General features: G+C 36.8%; 1 protein-coding gene across 1 annotated transcript; it reads left to right on the top strand.

The window, feature by feature from the left end:
• Positions 1 to 3,740: 3,740 nt before the first annotated feature.
• LOC587557 (3-ketoacyl-CoA thiolase A, peroxisomal) lies at positions 3,741 to 16,774 on the top strand. Its single transcript, XM_030990107.1, has 11 exons — positions 3,741 to 4,149; positions 6,719 to 6,870; positions 7,636 to 7,758; positions 9,689 to 9,787; positions 10,566 to 10,646; positions 12,427 to 12,523; positions 13,321 to 13,414; positions 14,166 to 14,345; positions 14,901 to 14,956; positions 15,701 to 15,846; positions 16,553 to 16,774. The coding sequence occupies exons 1-11, from the start codon at positions 3,898 to 3,900 to the stop codon at positions 16,626 to 16,628; spliced, it is 1,356 nt and encodes a 451-aa protein (XP_030845967.1). The 5' UTR covers positions 3,741 to 3,897; the 3' UTR covers positions 16,629 to 16,774.
• Positions 16,775 to 17,916: the final 1,142 nt, after the last annotated feature.

The following is a 17,916-nucleotide window of genomic DNA, read 5'->3' as shown; positions in this document are numbered from 1 at the left end:
GTCCATGTATATTTTCTGCATATTTGTTAGTGAGAAATGTATTTATTCTAAATTGTTTGAAATATACTTCTTTAAATTCATTATTTTGCATTTTCGTTTTAGGAATACCATAGTCTCAAACTAGAGTTACTCTGCCAGACCAACTCTAAATTGGCCGGTAATCAATAAATATCGGCCCGTTTGGGATGTTGTCATTTTTATTATCTGAAGACTCGCAAGACCAAAACAGAAGGCTAAATTTGGTTCCATGAAACCTTTGATCAATATTAAATGAATCATTTGCATTTTAGGTTTTATTTTCTTACAACTTTCTTTGTACACTTTGAGAGATTCATATTCTGTATTTTTTCCATTCATATTTGTGATAATGTGCATCTACTTTTTTATACATTACTAATTGTCATATAATACTTGATCATGTAATAACTTATGACTAGATTTGTAGAAAATGAGCGTTCAGCAAGATATCAGTTATCACCAGTTGCGTATGGGAAGTGTGTGGATATTTCTATGATGATCAAGAATTAAGGATTACTTGATTCTCTTCATAGGAATAATATTAGGATGGGATTTGGGGAGCTGGATACAAGAAATGTTGATATGATTGATTGAATAAAGAGCTTGATCACAAAGAGTTTCAACAGATGAACCCAAAGCATTTTCTATAGCTTTTGCCCATCACCTGCTGTAGTATGTGAACATTACAATGACAGGTTACACATAAAGCAAACATGATGTCTATAGCCAATACAGTAGGGATTTCCCCTTTTGTTGATTTTATTAAAGTCTTTAAGATCTTCTTACAAGTGGTTGTGTCAATGGTTCTGAAACCTGCCTATTGTAGAAAGGAGGATATTGAATCAATTGTGGTACTTGGGGGGTATTGTAAAATAATAGATCGTAATTTTGAATGGTTCAGTGCCACCTATATGTAAGATTGTGCCAGGGAATGGCTAATTTGATCACCATAAACCCTTGGGTCTTGCCTCCCGTTGTTAAGATGGTTTAAGAAACCATCACCATGAAGAAAAAAAAATCAATTCCTGCAGGTTTATTTGTAAGAAATGGCTTTTCAATTATATTATATTATAGGACTAATTTTGAAGAATGATGGTGCTATGTAACAAAAAGAATTGCAACCTAAATCGCTGCTTGGCCTACTTTTGATTTGTATCAATGTAAAATCAAAATTAAAATTCCTGTGCATTTGGATTCATTATATTTGTTATGCCATTACCATGTATCAGAATTTCATTCCTTCTCTTTTAATACATTTTGATCATGGTATTCTGATTGTTTACAGTGGTTGCTGCTATGCTAGGAGTCTTCAGGCAATATCATCAGGAATAGCCTGTAAGAAGTTTACTTTTAATGCTTTAAAGTTAGTTACAACATGATCACAAGTACTTTCAACAAATCAACTTCATGTCAATTTCAAGACTGTATAGCATTGCCTTTAGAAATGGGTAATAATATAGCATTGTCAGGTTCGTACACGTCTTCAATGGATGACTAACAAGGTCATTGAAACTGCCTTGGGTTAGGTTGATTTTTTGAGAGTCTATGCGATTTAGTTTTATATGAATATAGTTAACTCTGAATAAGTCATATCAGTTGGGACCAGAACAGAAAAACAGTTTGACTTACAGAAAATTTGATGTAGGAAGTGTAAAGAACACATATTTTGCATAGTTTTGTCCAAACAATTGATTTGATTTCAATTTATGCAGAATTAACTATTTCTAGGGTACTAGGCCTTAACATCCAATATGGATTAGGAAGCTGGTAAACAATATTTTTTTTAAAGCGTATTTGATGAGAAAACCTGTCATCATGTTCATTTAGTACAGCTTGTAGCTTCTTGTTCATAAATTGTAAACTGATACTACGTACAAATAATTATGAGAGTATGATGTTAAACTCATTTTCTGTGCCTTTCTGTAGTATTGTGTCACTTTTACAGGGATTGCTTTTTGGTGACCTTCACAGTGACCTTGTAAATATCTCATCTGTACTAATACTACTACTACTGAATTGATCTATGAAAAATATATACCAAGTCCATATTTCATGTTGGACTTATAAGAAGAGAAACACTTTTGTTCTTTGAAAGTTTTTTTTTATGTCTATTTTGGGAGAATTCCTGAGAGAGAGAGAGAGAGAGAGAGAGAGAGAGAGAGAGAAAGGGGGAGGGAGGGAGGGAGGAATGGTTGATAGTAAAAGAGAGAAGAAGAAATAAAAGTAAAGGAATATAATGATCAAATAAATGGATGGATTCAGGCAAATGAGAGCAAAATCTGTCCCATGATGTAACAAGTCAAATCAAGGAATTATACAGAGGATTATCGTTGATTGTATGAAGTTGGGTGACCCATTAGAGTATGAAGATTGTTCCAATATTCCAAACTGATTTCAATTTCAATATAATTGTTATTGTCCAATACAGTTTATTCTATCATACTCTTTTTACATAATACTATACCCTGAACTAGCCCAAAGAAGGAGAGAGAGAGAGAGATGGTTGAGATAATAGATGAAGAAAAGGAATCTACCATAGATCAAAGAATGGATCAGTGAAATTAGGCAAATGAGAGCAAAACATGATAAAGGAAGGGGATCATATGTTAATATAGGATTTCCCGGCCAAATTCGCGAGTTTGTCATTCAAATTAATTTGTCTTGCGTTCAAATTTCGACGGTTTTAGTTCAGTCAGGTATATCTTGGGTTTATATTCCCTTTTCTAATTTTCAAATCTATGGAATTTTCGTTAGAATCTACCTATGTTTCATTCAAATTAATGAACAATGTGCTTCTTTCACTATTTGGTCATTCGATTTGGCGCAACACGATTTTCTGACAACGAGACGGTGTACGTACTTTTAGCATTCTAATTCATTTGTAGCATTCAAATTAGCACTTTGTACACTTACTTATGGTTACATTTCTCGTTTATTACACACTTGTTATAGCTCATCAATATAATAACAGCTTAGACCCCAATGGCAAATCATGCATTTTAACTGCATTATTTAAAAACTGTAAAAGTTTGTTGCAATTCTTCCCCCTAACATTCCTAACTTGAATAAAAATATTACGAATACGAATGACAGGTGTTAATTTGAATGATAAAAATTACGCTTCAATATGTGAATATTAATTTGAATGCTAGTTGAGCCGTTTCTAAATTGAATGACAGATCTATGAAACCCTTTGACCACAGTCCTAAATTAAACACAAAAACTGGAAAATTGAATGATAATTGGCATGGCAAAGCCGATCTGCGCTAACTTAAATGCAAAGTAAATGAATTCGAATGACAAACACGCGAATTTGGCCGGGAAATCCTATATATACAGGTCTTTTCATTAATTTCATATTATTCTGTTTGCACACACTCTGCTATCTTTTGCTCATTCCAACCAGTATTATATGAGATCCGAACTATACGGTGCCATTTGCTTCCTATCAATATTGGGAGATCCATTTTTCATACCTTGGTTATACTTAGTTGGTATAAAGAGAGAAGCATTGATATAGGTAGGGCAATGCTTTCATGGGCAGAAGCGACACAATAGTTCTGGTCAGACCAGTGGGGAAAATACTTTTGATACCATCACTCCTACCCCCCCCCCCCCCCCCCTCCTTTATTTCATTCTGCGAGTTGAGATATTTGTTAGTGTCTTGAAGAAAGAATAATATTATAACAAATTATAAACCCCAAACGGATGGAAACAAAGCCATAATGTTTACATCGCACACACCCTTGTCCCTTGTCTTGAACTTTAACCAAGTTTTTCTGCTTTAAAAAGCCCTGGTAAAAAAGTGGAGCGGAGTGGAAAGGCCAGGAAACAGCATCTTTGTAAAGGTCAACACTTTGTCTGGTCTCAGTTAGATTGATGTCGCATTCACAAGAGCCCAGTATGCATCGAATGAATGCTTTGTTAGGCCATCTTTCCCGGGGAATTCAGCATGGGAGCCCTGCTGCAGGGACTGCTGCAAGACTGCACAACTGTACGCCGACACTGGCCGCGGCAGGCGGCACGGTTCAGCGGCGGGCGGTAGCAGAGAGGAAGAAAAATACAGACGATGTGGTGGTTGTGTCAGCGCTGAGAACGCCCATCGGGAAAGCCAGAAAGGGTTCATTTAAGGTTTAACAAGACAATCCTAGTTTCTTAAAATTGTTATTTCGTATTTTATATTTAGAAGAAGAATAAGGAGGACTGGAGGAGGAGGAGGAGGAGGAGGAGGAGGATGAGGAGGAGGAGGGGGGGGGGGGGGGGGGGGGGAGGAGGAGGAGAGAGGAGAGAGAAGAGAAGGGGGGAGAAGAAGAAGAAGAAAATATAATTTGTGAGAAAAATTGTGATTAGAATGATGAAAAGGTGTAGTTTCTCCTAATTTATGTTGTCAGTAGGGGCTAAAATGTTTTTACTACAGTGTGTAGCTATAGATCTAGCTGTAGACAAAATCAGCAATTCACAGCTTTTCGCCTTTGATATTATGAGCAGGCACTTCTTTGAACAAAAAAGTGAAGAGTTTACAAATGAATGAATGAATGTCTTAGCAAAGTCAACTAGCGTCTAGCTAACACAATGAATTGTATATTACCAGCAGATGTGTAACTTTTGTTGCAATACAAAGTAAGTGTATATCAAGTTGTTTGATAACTTGGTCAGGAATCAAAGCTCTAGGCACACTGGAGCTGTGCATTAAGTTACGAATGACTTTACAAATGATTTAAATATGAAGAGCCAAATGGGATGCCCAAAGTTTTTCGAGACATTTTAACAAAGTGTGAATGTATTTCTCATAATCTCAATTAGTTGTAGCCAAAAATACACTTTGCATTAAAATGTTTTGTTAATAATGATAAGATTAATCTACATCTGCATATTTCAACTTTAGCTTATGCAATTAAAAGGATTTCAGAATCCATTTAGCTCTTCATATTCAAATTATTTGTAAAGTCATGCGTAACTTTACGCACAGCTTTATGAAACACCCCCAGGAATTGTTTCGCTTCTTTCATTTACTATGAAAGACTTTTCTAAATGATGTCAAGTTCACAAGATTTGCAACCTTGGTCTGTGCTTGTAGACTGTGTACTTCCTACTGATTGTACCTGCACAATTCAAAGACTGTGGACCTACACAATGTACATACATGTATGTAGATATAGGTCTATATTTGCTTTGTTAGTCTGTTGATTCTCCAGGTGAGGACCGTAGTCTTGCAGTCCTGTAATCAGCAATCTGTGCCCAAATCCTCAAATTAGACTTGAGCTAACAACCTTTTTAAATGTTAATTTTCATTCGGTTAATTGTTATGAAATAGGCAATAGGCTTGCATGAACATTTCATGAAATAGTATAATGTAGCAAGGATCAAACATTTTTCCATAACAAAAGTCTGTAACCATTATTAAACTTGTAGATTTACATGTTGTGTTACTTGTTATGACAAGAAAGGGCACATGTTTTTATCCACAATATGAATTGGAGCTAGGAAATGGTGCATGACATCGCATAATTTCTCACTTGTAATTTGTAAAATGTCTAGATAAAGGTTACAGATCTATTGAGTCTATTGACTAAACAGAATGTCAATATAGGTCAAACTCCGTTAAACTTTTTGTTTGATGAATAGAAATAGTAGTATTGAGATATCTGTGGCACAGTTAATGGTAAAGCTCCTACAGGTATATCAGAATGTATACATGTACTTGGGTTAGATCCCTCGAAAATGAAAAATCAAAATGTCTTGGAATTCAGATATTTTTTGTAGCTATTGTGATTAATTGATGTGCTCAACCAGTTTGAATTCAATTAGGAGCATTTCTTTAAAATAATTGTACAGAAAATGACCTTTAATTCAATAATATGCAGTTACATTAATTTCAATAAGGATATAATGTTAGAAAATCAATTTATCAAATGTTTCTTGTTATACTCTCTGTTTCCCCTTGCCCTTTCCTGATATTGTGTTTTTCCTTCTTTTACAGTTTCGTTTGATATATTTATCCCAAAGCTTCTCTCTTTTTCGATTTGCCTACTTTCTTTGACAGTCAATACTGTAAGCTTTTAAGGGTGCGTTTAAGCTTAAATTTTGAAGGCAGAATGAGCGATTTGTAACGCTCATCGTAAACGCTCATCGTAATCGCAGTTCCACGGTGTACTGTTTATGCTCACTTCTCTGGCTCCTCCAGGCAATTCTCCCTGTGTGGCCTTAATTGGCCTAGCAGCTGGATTCGCAAACCTGCACTGTGCATGCTACGTAGACCCACTAGAGGTCAGTGCGTTGACCCCATTTAAACGCGTTTACAAATTGTAAACGCATCTTTTTGTGAGTTTACGATCGGCAATCGTGATCGCCGTTTTTCGGTGACTCTACAAAAGTGAGAAAGGACGCAACCGTGTTTTAAACTAAACGCGTAACAGATGCCTGATTCTGGCCAGAAAAAGTTAAGCATAAACACGCCCTAAGTCAGTTACCTGAACATCTACATGTTGTAAGTGGTAATAGTAATTATAATAATATTGGTTTCTTGTATAGTGCTCATATCTGTCAGACGTGACACTCATGGCGCTCCTGATTATTACCCCGGCTTTAGATGAACACTTTATAAGAAACAGTTATTGTGCTTTATTACTATCAATGTACAAATGTAGTATATAAAATTGCATTATCTCATGATATCTGACTGATTTTCTATTTCATTTAGGACACCCGCCCTGACGATTTACTGGCTGCGGCTTTCAAGGGGGTGCTGGATGAGACCAAGATCTCCCCGGACAGGCTGGGAGACATTGTTGTCGGGAATGTGCTGTTACCAGGGGGAGGGGCTATTCATGCCAGGTTCGCTCAGTTCTACAGGTGAGCTGAAGACAAAGGTTTACATAACAAGGGTTCAGTGAGACAAAGATGTAACTCCATATTTTGCAAAAATTAGTATTTGATATAAAAATGTTCAGACAAATGTGGGCTTTCCAGGAAACACAAAGACTTAACTCCACCGAACACCCCATTGCAGTCAATTGCTATTGAAACATAGTCTTAACTCCTTAAGGCCCAAGTGCTTAGTGACACATAAACTCCTTTTCTCAAAATGGCAAAAATGGAGTTAAGTCTTTGTGTCACTGACCCTCGATAAGTATGATGTTGTGGTGTTAATTGTGGGGATAATGGGGATGATGATATTAATGGTAGTGATGGTTTTGGTGGTGAAGGTTTTGTTAGAGATGATGGTGGTGGTGGTGGGGTTAATAGTGATGATAGTTTTGGTAGTAGTGGTAGTAGGGGTGATAATAATGATCAGTTACGCAGTGAAGGTGATGAACGTGATGATGCTGTTAGTGATGGTATTTGTATTCATGATGTATTAAACCAGCATGGATAAAATACAAAATACAACAAAATATGACATCCATGATGATACAGGATGCAATGATTGGGCATTGGTATGAGAATATTAATGATGATGAAAAAGATGATAATTCAGTAATTGAGATTATAATGATTGTAAGGGAGATGATGATGATGATGATGAAAATGACCATGATGGTAGTCATAATAGTAATATAATCTACCATTAGGAAACTATAAAGACAAAACCATAATTATTTTTGGTTTTGTTTACAGTGGTATCCCAGAGTCAGTACCAATCAACACAGTAAACAGACAATGTTCTTCAGGTCTTCAAGCCTTTATGAACGCAGCAGGAGGCATCAAGAGTGGCGTTTATGACGTGGCAATGGCTAGCGGGTAAGTGGGCTATTTTATATACCAATTTGGGCTATTTGTAAGCCAGAGTCTATGATCTGGCAACGGCTGGCAGGAAAAGAGGATTGTTCTTTATCGTTTTTATTCTTCTTGGAAAAGGTGCTGTTTTTGTATTTCATTTTTGCTGGATTGATAACCAAGCTCAAGATGAGTTTTGATTATCCTCAATAAAAATTCCTGTGATGAAAATGAATTCATCTTCAATAGTGTAGAGGAGTTAGTAATGTACATGATTATTGATACTTGTATGAACATAAATGTATTTCTATTCTTAAATTTGATCTACACATTTATATCTATATAACATTTTCTTTTTAACTGTAAATTACAAGATTTATTAACAACATTTAAAGTGGACAGTGGGGAACTTAAAACTACTGGGATATCCATTGTATGCGTTAGTGAAAATCTATTAATGTTTCAGGATTTTAAAATAAATCTAATGCCAAATGAATTTTCAGTTTTTAGTAGAAGTCCTACTTACCATTGAAATGTAATAAAAACAGTTTGTCATACAGTCAAACCTGCTTAAGCTACTACCTGTATAGAAAGACCACCTGTCTATAAAGACCACATTTTTAATTTTCCCTGAATATGGTTTCTCATTGATAAATGTACTAAAGCAACCTGTACATAATGACCATCTACAGTGTACATATGAAGACCACTTTTACTGTTTCCCTTGAGGGGTCTTTATATGCAGGTTTCAATGTAGTAACTTTATTCACTAATTGTTGGAGTCAGTGTAGAATCCATGAGCAGGAGTGATAGGGAGGCTCGATTCAGAGACCAGAACCCAAGGGTCCAAGAGTTTGCCCTTACGAGAGACTGCCTTATTCCGATGGGGTGAGATACCAGACACTTCAGGAAGAAGTTGGTCTAATCATAAATGTGAATAGCTCACCACAAATAGCATATATCATTGCCAGCACATTGTATGTGCCTGTATTCTGTGCATCTTTACTACCTGCACATTTATGGGATGCGCCCACTTACTGCATTGCTGCCCCAATTGCTCATGGTGCAATTAATCATAGAATAAAATCATGGTTTCTTACTCTGCCAGAGAAGTATAATCTCTTTTGTCATTGTATTCTTTTATTTGCATTCCCTTTTCGTTTACAACTAACTTCTACTCTATACGACAAACTCTTCAACATTCCTTTTCTCTCTTTCCCACTCTGTACCTCCCATGTTGTCCCTCATCCCTTTTGCATACTGGACTTGTCACTTTTCTCCAACCTCTCTGTTTCTCTCTACCTTCACCTCTCTCTCTCTCTCTCTCTCTCTCTCTCTGTGTCTCTGTTTCTTTCTCTCTCTCTCTCTCTCTCTCTCTCTCTTTCTCTCTCTCTCTCTCTCTCTCTGTTCCTCTTCTTCTGTCTCTAATCCCCATATGCACAACTCACATGTATCTCCTTTGCTCTCTGTCCCTCTCATCTTTTCCTTCCCTTTTCCCCCTTCCCCCTTCCCCCTTCCCCCTTCTCTCCTCTTCTCACCTTCTCTCCTCTTCTCACCTTCTCTATCCTTTCCTCTCCGGCCCTGTCCTGTCTCTTTTCCATTTTTGTACGATACACCTGCCACCACTCTATGCCTCTCTGTCCTCTTTTCTGTTCTTTCTTTATCTTGCATTTTCTCTTTCTGTATCTCTCTCTCTCTCCATCTTGCTCTGTTCTTCTCTTTTTCTTCATTCCTCCTTCATCTCTCTCTCTCTCTCTCTGTATCTCTGTCTCTGTCTGTCTGTCTGTCTGTCTCCCCCTCTCTCTCTCTCTCTCTCCCTCCCCCTCTCTCTCTCCCTCCCCCTCTCTCTCTCCCTCCGTCCCCTCTCTCTCTCTCTCTCTCTCTCTCTCTCTTCTCTCTCTATATCATGCCCTTTCTGTTCCTCTCCTTCTCTCCTTCTCTCTGCACCATCCAGAGTTGAGTCCATGTCCCGTTCGCCGATGTACCAAGGCGAAGACCTCAACCCTAAAGTCATGCTTGATCAGACCACCAAAGATTGCCTGATTCCCATGGGGTAAGCCAAAAAAAAGACACTCCAATCATTGCTCATATTATTGTATTCATTAAGGAGAGATGATGATGATGATGTTGGTGGTGGTGGTGGTGTTGGTGATGGTTGTGATGATAATAGTGGTGGTGATGATGATGATTGTCATGCTTGATCATACCGCGACAAATTGCATGATTCCTATGGGGTCATAACTCATATTCTTTGGTTTTGACTGTTGTATGTCATGGATTTATATCTTCACTGTATAGCCTCTCCTATTATATTGCTTCAAATGCTATGTTTGAAGAAAAAAATTATAAACTGCATGATAGTCTGAAAACCATAATATCTTTCATATATCATCGACCTGCGAATTGAACTGGTACATGCTGGTATATTTTCTTGTCTACTGTATTCTTTAGTTGACTTTCATGAGTTCTGAAGGAAAAAATTGTCATTTTGATGCATTTATATTTTCCCATTATTTTGGCTATATAAACAACAATAAGTAATCATTCTTTTCTTCATGTACCGTATGTATTACCTGCTGGCTGTATTTATTCATAGTACAAGTACTTTTGCATTAAGTTTGTCTTCCAGCTACATTATTGTTAATCTAATAAAAAAGGAAATTTCATGTAAATATAATTTTTTACAACTGACAACTTTGCCAATATTGTGGTGTACACCCGTACATCCTTAATAAATTCTACCTGTAATTTTGCCATAAGTCTCAATGATAACAAAAATGATTGATTACATGAGAAGTAACTAAATTTTTATTTTCTTGTTTAATTTGCAGGATAACGTCAGAAAATGTTGCTGAGAAATTTGGTGTGACAAGACAGCAACAAGACCAGATGGCCTTAGAGTCTCAACTCAAGTAAGTTCACAAAAAACAACAACAAAAAAAGAAACACTACAGGATGGATCCCCTCCCCCCCCCCCCCCCCCCCCACCCCCCCCCCCCCCCCCCCCCCCCCCCCCCCCCCCCCCCCCCCCCCACCACCCCCCCCCCCCCCCCCCCCCACCCCCCCCCCCCCCCCTCCAACTTCCCTCCAACTTCTTCAGAAATAAACAGATAAAATAGGGGGAGACTTGTTAGTTTTATTTGGAGCAGTAAATTTATTGCAATATACCACAATATAAATGGATGTCACAGAGGACTTCCCAGTAGAATTTTGATTGATAATTTGCCTTATTTTGGGGGTCTGATCCTACCTACATCATTATGTTGCTATTGATGTGATATAACCATTATGCCTATTACATTATTTGAGTGGCAGTGTAGTTGCTAATTCATAATTCATGGGATAAACTACAATTGTGCAATTCCTTGAATCTGCCCTGTTCATGTATATATAAATCATGGTACTGGGGAGTGTCTAACAAAGACTAAGATCAACTGTAAGTTGGACTTGGCTAGGGCAGGCCGTTCATGCCACTGTTTGCTCTCACCATTATGATCTTTAGATAATAGTATTTCCTTCAATAATGAATCATCAAAAAATGTAAAAGTCTGTAGGTTTTTGACCATGATTTGTATTTTCCTTGAGAGACGGATGCCAGTAAATGGTGAGAGCAAACAGTAGCATAAACCGTCTACGATGGTGAAGTCCAACTCAAAGTCGATTTTAGTCTTTATGAAACACCCCCCAGTACATTTATCAGATTTCATGTATCTTCTACCTTGATAAGACAAGTGCATAACCCTTGGGGTCACACATTCAATCTTGGTCTCACCCAAGGCGATCAAAGGTCACATTTAATCTCATTGGTAGGGAGGGTATCATATATCTTGCTCAACAAAACAAATATGATTTGAACTGTACCTCACTGATCAAACTAGAGCTATCTAGATTGTTGGGAATAGTTATGGAATCTTTGGCATACATATAGACAAGGGTGATTCAGTATAGGACTTAATATCTGAAACAAAGAAATCTAAGGTTATGTAAATGATCTAGAACGTTATATATAATCCTGCAAAACATGATTCCAGAAAAATAAATACAGGCATGAGAGGACAATCTTTCCTTCAATATCTCCATTGACTTTTAACAGATTCAGAGACATTTCAGTTTGGAATTTCAAAAGGAACAAAATTCATCAAATTTGAACTGTTGTCTACTAGTGCCGATACAATCATTTCATTGAATACAGAAATGAGAAATCCCATAAAGTGGTAGCCTCAAAGTAAAGTCCATGACTAAAGACTCAGTGGACTTGCTGATAAAGGATAATTTCTTTGATGTTGCAAATTCGAATTTATTTTGGTATTGTGACAGCAGTGCCTGAATGTGTTATAATCCCCTGTGTCAGGGCTTGTTTCTTTAGGCCTAGCATGTCATTATCCATCATGATTCAATGTGGAGTTTAAAATGAGATAGCCACTGACAGGAAAATCAAAATAATATTTGGCCCATTATGCTCTTTTTGTATGCTTCAAATGAGGGGAAAGGTTACTTGTATTTTGATTTTTGACAAATAATGTTATTGAATGTTCTTTGCTATAAAGTGTGTTCTACAGAGTAAACTGCAAGTATTATTAGAAAACTTTCAAAATCTAGTTTTTTATATTTTTAAATGTAAATGGAGACATATTGGTGATTTGATCAAAAAGATAATGATTTGATTGTATTTGTTAATTTGGTGTATTACAGAGCAGCAGCTGCACAGACAAAAGGTTATTTTGACCGAGAGATCATTCCCGTTACCACCGTGATCATCGATGAGGCTGGGCAAGAAAGACCTATCACAGTAAGTAACTTCCACTTCTATCTCTTGTTCTTTAAAGCAATTTGTTCTTCTTCCTTTTCTTTATCTTCTCTTTCCTCTTTATCCTCCTATACTACTTCTTCATTTTCTGTATCCTTCTTTTCCTTGTCTTCTTCTTTCTGTTTCAATGGTGACCCTCAGTGAAGCTGGGCAAAAAGGACCATTTGCAGCAATGAATGCCTACTCTTTTCTCTTTCCTGTGTGGCTTTTGTTTCATTCGTATTCATCAACTTTCCTCTTCTTGTAGCAGATTTCTCTCCCTGTTTTATATTTTTGAAATTCTTTGACTTGCCTTACTTTTTCCTTTTCTCATCTTTTTTGCCATTTGCACTTTCAATTTTCTTCTAAATTTCCATTTCCTTGATAGTATAATTAATTCCTCATCTTTGATAATCTTATGATTTCCTATAATGAAAGTGTATGAAAGTTTCTGTATGAACTGTGTCTCCCATTCGGCTGCATGTAATTGTATTTTCTTGTTACATTTAACTGTATCACTAATCTATCTCCAATTTACATGTATCTCATTCATTTATCTCCTACAATGTGTTCTGCTTATTTGCACTTCCCACAGTGTACATTTCAATCTAACTTTCTTTGTTTTTTTCTGAACTTTCTATTTTCTACCTGTATACTTTGTAATTCATTCACATCATCATATTTGATATTCATTGATATTACTTGCTGATAGGATGCATATAGTGTATTTATTATCACAAAGAGCCAAATAGAGGGTATGCTGTTTGGTGTTAATTTATTTCCATCTGCCTTCTTGTCAGGTGACCAAGGATGATGGTGTCCGTGGTAACACGACCATAGAGGGCCTTGCTAAACTCAAACCAGCATTTTCCCCAGAAGGCACTACCACAGCAGGTATGAAACAACCAAGCACAATTCCATATGTATTTACTTTCAATTTTTAGTGAACTTAACATGAAATTATAATAATAATAGGTCCATTTATATAGCGCAGCCACTATATGAATATACTGTACGGCGCTGCCATAATAAGGTGCTAAAGCATTCAAGGAATTTCTTCCTACCAGATACCCATTTACTTCACCTGGGTGGAGAGTGGCAAATGTAGTAATGTCTTGCAAAAGACAATTAGTGCAGCGGTTGGGCTCGAAATGTGAAGCTTGTGATTAACAGTCAGGTGACATATCCACTAGACCACGTCACCTCTACATCAACACATATTGTATTCTGTATATTAGGGGTTACGTATGGCTATACTATATTAAAAATATGAGCTTCAAATACTACTTTTATAAAGAGATACTGGAAGTTTAAATACACTCTCATTTAACATCAAAGAAATTTGTGAGAAGACTACTTGAAACACCTACATGTACATGCACTCACATGAAATAGGGCCCGCACGAAACCAAATTATACTTTGGTTCCATGCATGTGCACCAGTTTAAAAAAAAAAAAAAACTTCTTCATAGTCCTTAATCTGTTGGCCTATAGATTGCTTGGTAATGTTTTTAAAGTTGATTTTATACATTCTAGCTTTCCTTTCTTATCAATTCCATTCCATCCTTACCATTCTGTTCCATGCTATTTAGTCTAGTATTTCAGTAATCAATTCAAGGAAAATTCTTCTAAACTGATTTTGTAGGTAATTCCAGTCAAGTGAGTGACGGAGCAGCAGCAGTGCTGGTAGCCAGTCGACAGGCTGCCGAGTCTCTCAACCTCCCTGTCATGGGTGTCCTAGTATCCTACGCCGTGGTGGGTGTCCCACCCTCCCTCATGGGCATCGGACCGGCCTACGCCATCCCAGAGGCCCTTAAGAAGGCGGGTAAGTCATGGCTTTTTAGCAAATCCAGAGGCAGTAGGGCAGAGTTTGCAGAATGTTATGAGGGGGCACTCCTGGATTCAAATGAACAGCCGACTTTCCCTCATGGGTTCCTATTTCTTGGTCTTACTGTGATAATTGCAAGATGTTCGATTATTATTATTATTATTATTATTAGGTATTTGGCATCACCTGTGCCTGGGAGGCGAAATGCGAACTGAATCGATGTAACCCTTTAAAAGGTCTCGCCTCCCAGTGAAACTGATTGGGGTGTGCAGGTGGACCACTAAACCGGGGTTGCCCCCTACTGTTACATGTATAGCTTTAATACAAAGATATATATGATAAGCTCTCTCCCCTCTTCCAAGTAAGTTCAGTAAAAAAAGCAAACACAATGCACTTGTTATGAATAACATACCCACCTAACGCTTTGCGTATTATAGAAAGGCGGCGATTATTGTTTTCTCAGTTTCCCTAGGCCACAATCGACACATCTTTTGCTTTTACAATATCCTTTTGTAAACCTTGATGTTGCATCACTTGTTGTTCTTTCTGCAGGCTTGACGGTTGATGACGTTGAAATCTTTGAGATCAATGAAGCTTTTGCAAGTCAGGTAAGAAGAAATTATTCCTTTCCTTTCATGTATGAGATACGTCATGTTATAATTCTGTGCCTGATCTACATGTATTCGAATTAAATCCCTTGTATTGTTCATAAATTTTCAGAGGAATAAGTACAAGTATTTACTAGATTTGTTGATACATGTGAGGTAATACATGTGAAACACAAGTTTCTATGAGGTGTTCTTCTGAAATGTATTCTTGCATTAATCCAACAAAGTAATAGGGATTTATAACTGAAATAAAATATTTTATCATAGTCATATGAAAATACATGTACAGTACATGTAGTTCTGATCAGTATTAAAGCTTTATTATCATTATTATTGTTTATTTTTTTTTATTGTACATGGCATATCTGGGAACACCATGTTGGGTGGGGAACTGTCCAGATATGAGGCAATATATTACTGAAATGAAACAAATTTGCCTAGCTGGACTGATTATGACTAATTCAAAAGAACTTTTACTGCAATATTTATATCAGGTTTGCATTTAAAATGTACATCTACCATTTCAAGCATTTTTACTTGTTTTTATGTTGTTTTTAAATTTTTTAAATTTAAGATTTCATACCTTCCAGAACAATGAGATATTGTACCTCTTTTTCAAGTAATTTTTTTTCTCCAAGTCTTTGACATTCCAAGCAACATACTACCTACAGAATTTGGCATTTCTTTAGAGTCTTTAGTCATTATTTCCTGTATTAAACCGCTGCTGTAAATTTGACATTCCAGGCGACATACTGCGTACAGAAGCTGGGCATTCCTATGGAGAAGGTGAACCCTAATGGGGGCGCTATAGCACTGGGTCATCCACTCGGCTGCACAGGGGCACGACAGATCGGTACGCTTCTTCACGAGCTGGACCGCAGGGGTAACAGGTAAGGACAGAAATGACGGGTTTCAAGTTAAAATGACTATGTTTCTTATCTTAACTTATTTACGTAATACAGTCAAACCTGTCTATAGCGACCGCCCAAGGGAAACACAAAAAGTGGCCTTTGTAGACAGTTGGTCTTTGTAGACAGGTTCCTTAAGTACATGTTTTAATGAGGAAGCACTTTCAAGGGAAACAAAAAATGTGATCCTTGTAGACAGATGGTCTTTGTAGACAGGTGGTCTTTGTAGACAGGTGGTCTTTGTAGACAGGTGGTCTTTGTAGACAGGTGGACAAGTAGACAAGTTTTCTTCGTAATGAATAATTGCAACACTGGCTGTCAATTCTATGGTTGATGATCAACAGTGTATGTGATATACAGTACATGTATGACCTGCTTTATTGTAAGTCGCAAATCAAAACAGTGATGTGGGACAAAGAGCGATTTCTCTAAATACCGCATAAATGTTCTTGATTGCTCTAAGCATGTATATTATGCATTTAAAGTAGGTTATACTGGAATATATTACATGTATGTTGCAAAAAAAAAATGAATTCAAGGGATTAATTGGTGCTATTGAGCCGACAGGTCACAGTTGATCTCAAAATCGTTGGTTGGAGGAGTAAGCAAATGGCCTATTAAATACCCCTCCCCTCCCCCTCACCGGGATCAATACATTTGCTAACCCTTGATCCTTTCTTCATTACAGGGCCTATGGTGTAGTCTCCATGTGTATCGGTACTGGAATGGGTGCTGCAGCAGTTTTCTACTACCCAGGCAAATAGGGAAACAAATCCCTCAGAATCCTATCTTGAGATAAGCAACTGCAGAAAGGTTGTTGTTTTAAAGGATCCGGTAACTTTGTCTCAGATTCTGAAACAAAATCCTGGATTTAGCTCATGCTGCAATGATAATTATAAACCTTCAGGTCAGTCAGGAACCCCATGACTTTTACGAGCCGATCGCCTGTCTGATTATCAAGATATTTATGATTAGAATTACAAATTTTGAAAACCGTTTGCTAAACGGTTTTCATAACACTACAGTCTACTAGGGAAAACGAGTATGGTAAATCTTTGAGTAAATCCGGTCACTCAAAGATTTTAAATTTTTGAGGCACTTTTTGATATTTTGAAGCGCAATTTTTTTTTTAGGGCTTCAATATTACACCATATCACGGACACTGATAACACGTAGGGCCGTGTATCTCGGATTTAACATCGTTAAAAGATGCCTTTAATGTAGGGCTTATCAAGAGTTGTCTGAAATTCATTTTTTAATTCTGGGGAAATGAGGATTTTATGATCTGGCTTTGCAAAATTACCCATTTCTGGTCTTTGCTAGCTCCTTGACAACAACTTAACACCGGTATAGAATAATCTTGCAATGAAAACAGTTAAATAATCTTGAAACATTTGGTATATATATATATATCCACAGAATTAGGGTCAGACAAAAGGCCCCCTCAAATAACCCAATATATTCATACCTATCAAGTATTAGCAGTGAATTTTGATAACACTATGTTCTGGTCAGTTTTCTTAACAGTATATTCTGCCACTCTTTGTATATGACTTTTACAACTATCCAAGTAAACATATCATTATTATGTAAACTTTTCTTTGCTATCTACATCTATAGAAATATTCATATATCTGCTCAAAAACTTTGGAAAAATATGTGTTTTTTGTGGTAATGAGCTGTATCCAACTAAATTCTTCTTCATTTTGGCCTTGTAAGATTACAATTACTTATCTTCATTATACATTTACCATAAATGTTTGATTATGTCATACGTAATTTCTAGATGTCATGTCTCATACTAATAGCTGTCGAATAATTGGTGCAATATACATGTGAAAATGGAAGAAAATAGTATAAATCCATGTTCATGCCAATGTAATCTGTTAATTTCATCATGTTTTGAAAATAAAATACTTTTGGAATAAAGAGAGAAAGAAAAAACAATTCATGTAATGATAATTTTTGTGCTTCATGATTGTAATTGACCTGAACTCGATGAAATATCAAGCGACAATCGCTTCTCAGGCAATTTCCTACACTTTCCAGATC

This window comes from Strongylocentrotus purpuratus, unplaced genomic scaffold (genome assembly GCF_000002235.5).
Source record: "Strongylocentrotus purpuratus isolate Spur 01 unplaced genomic scaffold, Spur_5.0 spur5_scaffold_19, whole genome shotgun sequence".
NCBI lineage: Eukaryota > Metazoa > Echinodermata > Echinoidea > Camarodonta > Strongylocentrotidae > Strongylocentrotus > Strongylocentrotus purpuratus.
The sequence above is the reverse complement of the archived record's forward strand: the minus strand, read 5'-3'. Positions and strand labels throughout refer to the sequence as shown.

Excerpts from the sequence above, each read along its gene's own strand:
- LOC587557 (XM_030990107.1), top strand. The coding sequence starts at position 3,898 with ATGTCGCATTCACAAGAGCCCAGTATGCATCGAATGAATGCTTTGTTA. Across the intron at positions 10,647-12,426 it reads GCCTTAGAGTCTCAACTCAA|AGCAGCAGCTGCACAGACAA; the intron begins GTAAGTTCACAA and ends GGTGTATTACAG. Across the intron at positions 13,415-14,165 it reads AGAAGGCACTACCACAGCAG|GTAATTCCAGTCAAGTGAGT; the intron begins GTATGAAACAAC and ends CTGATTTTGTAG.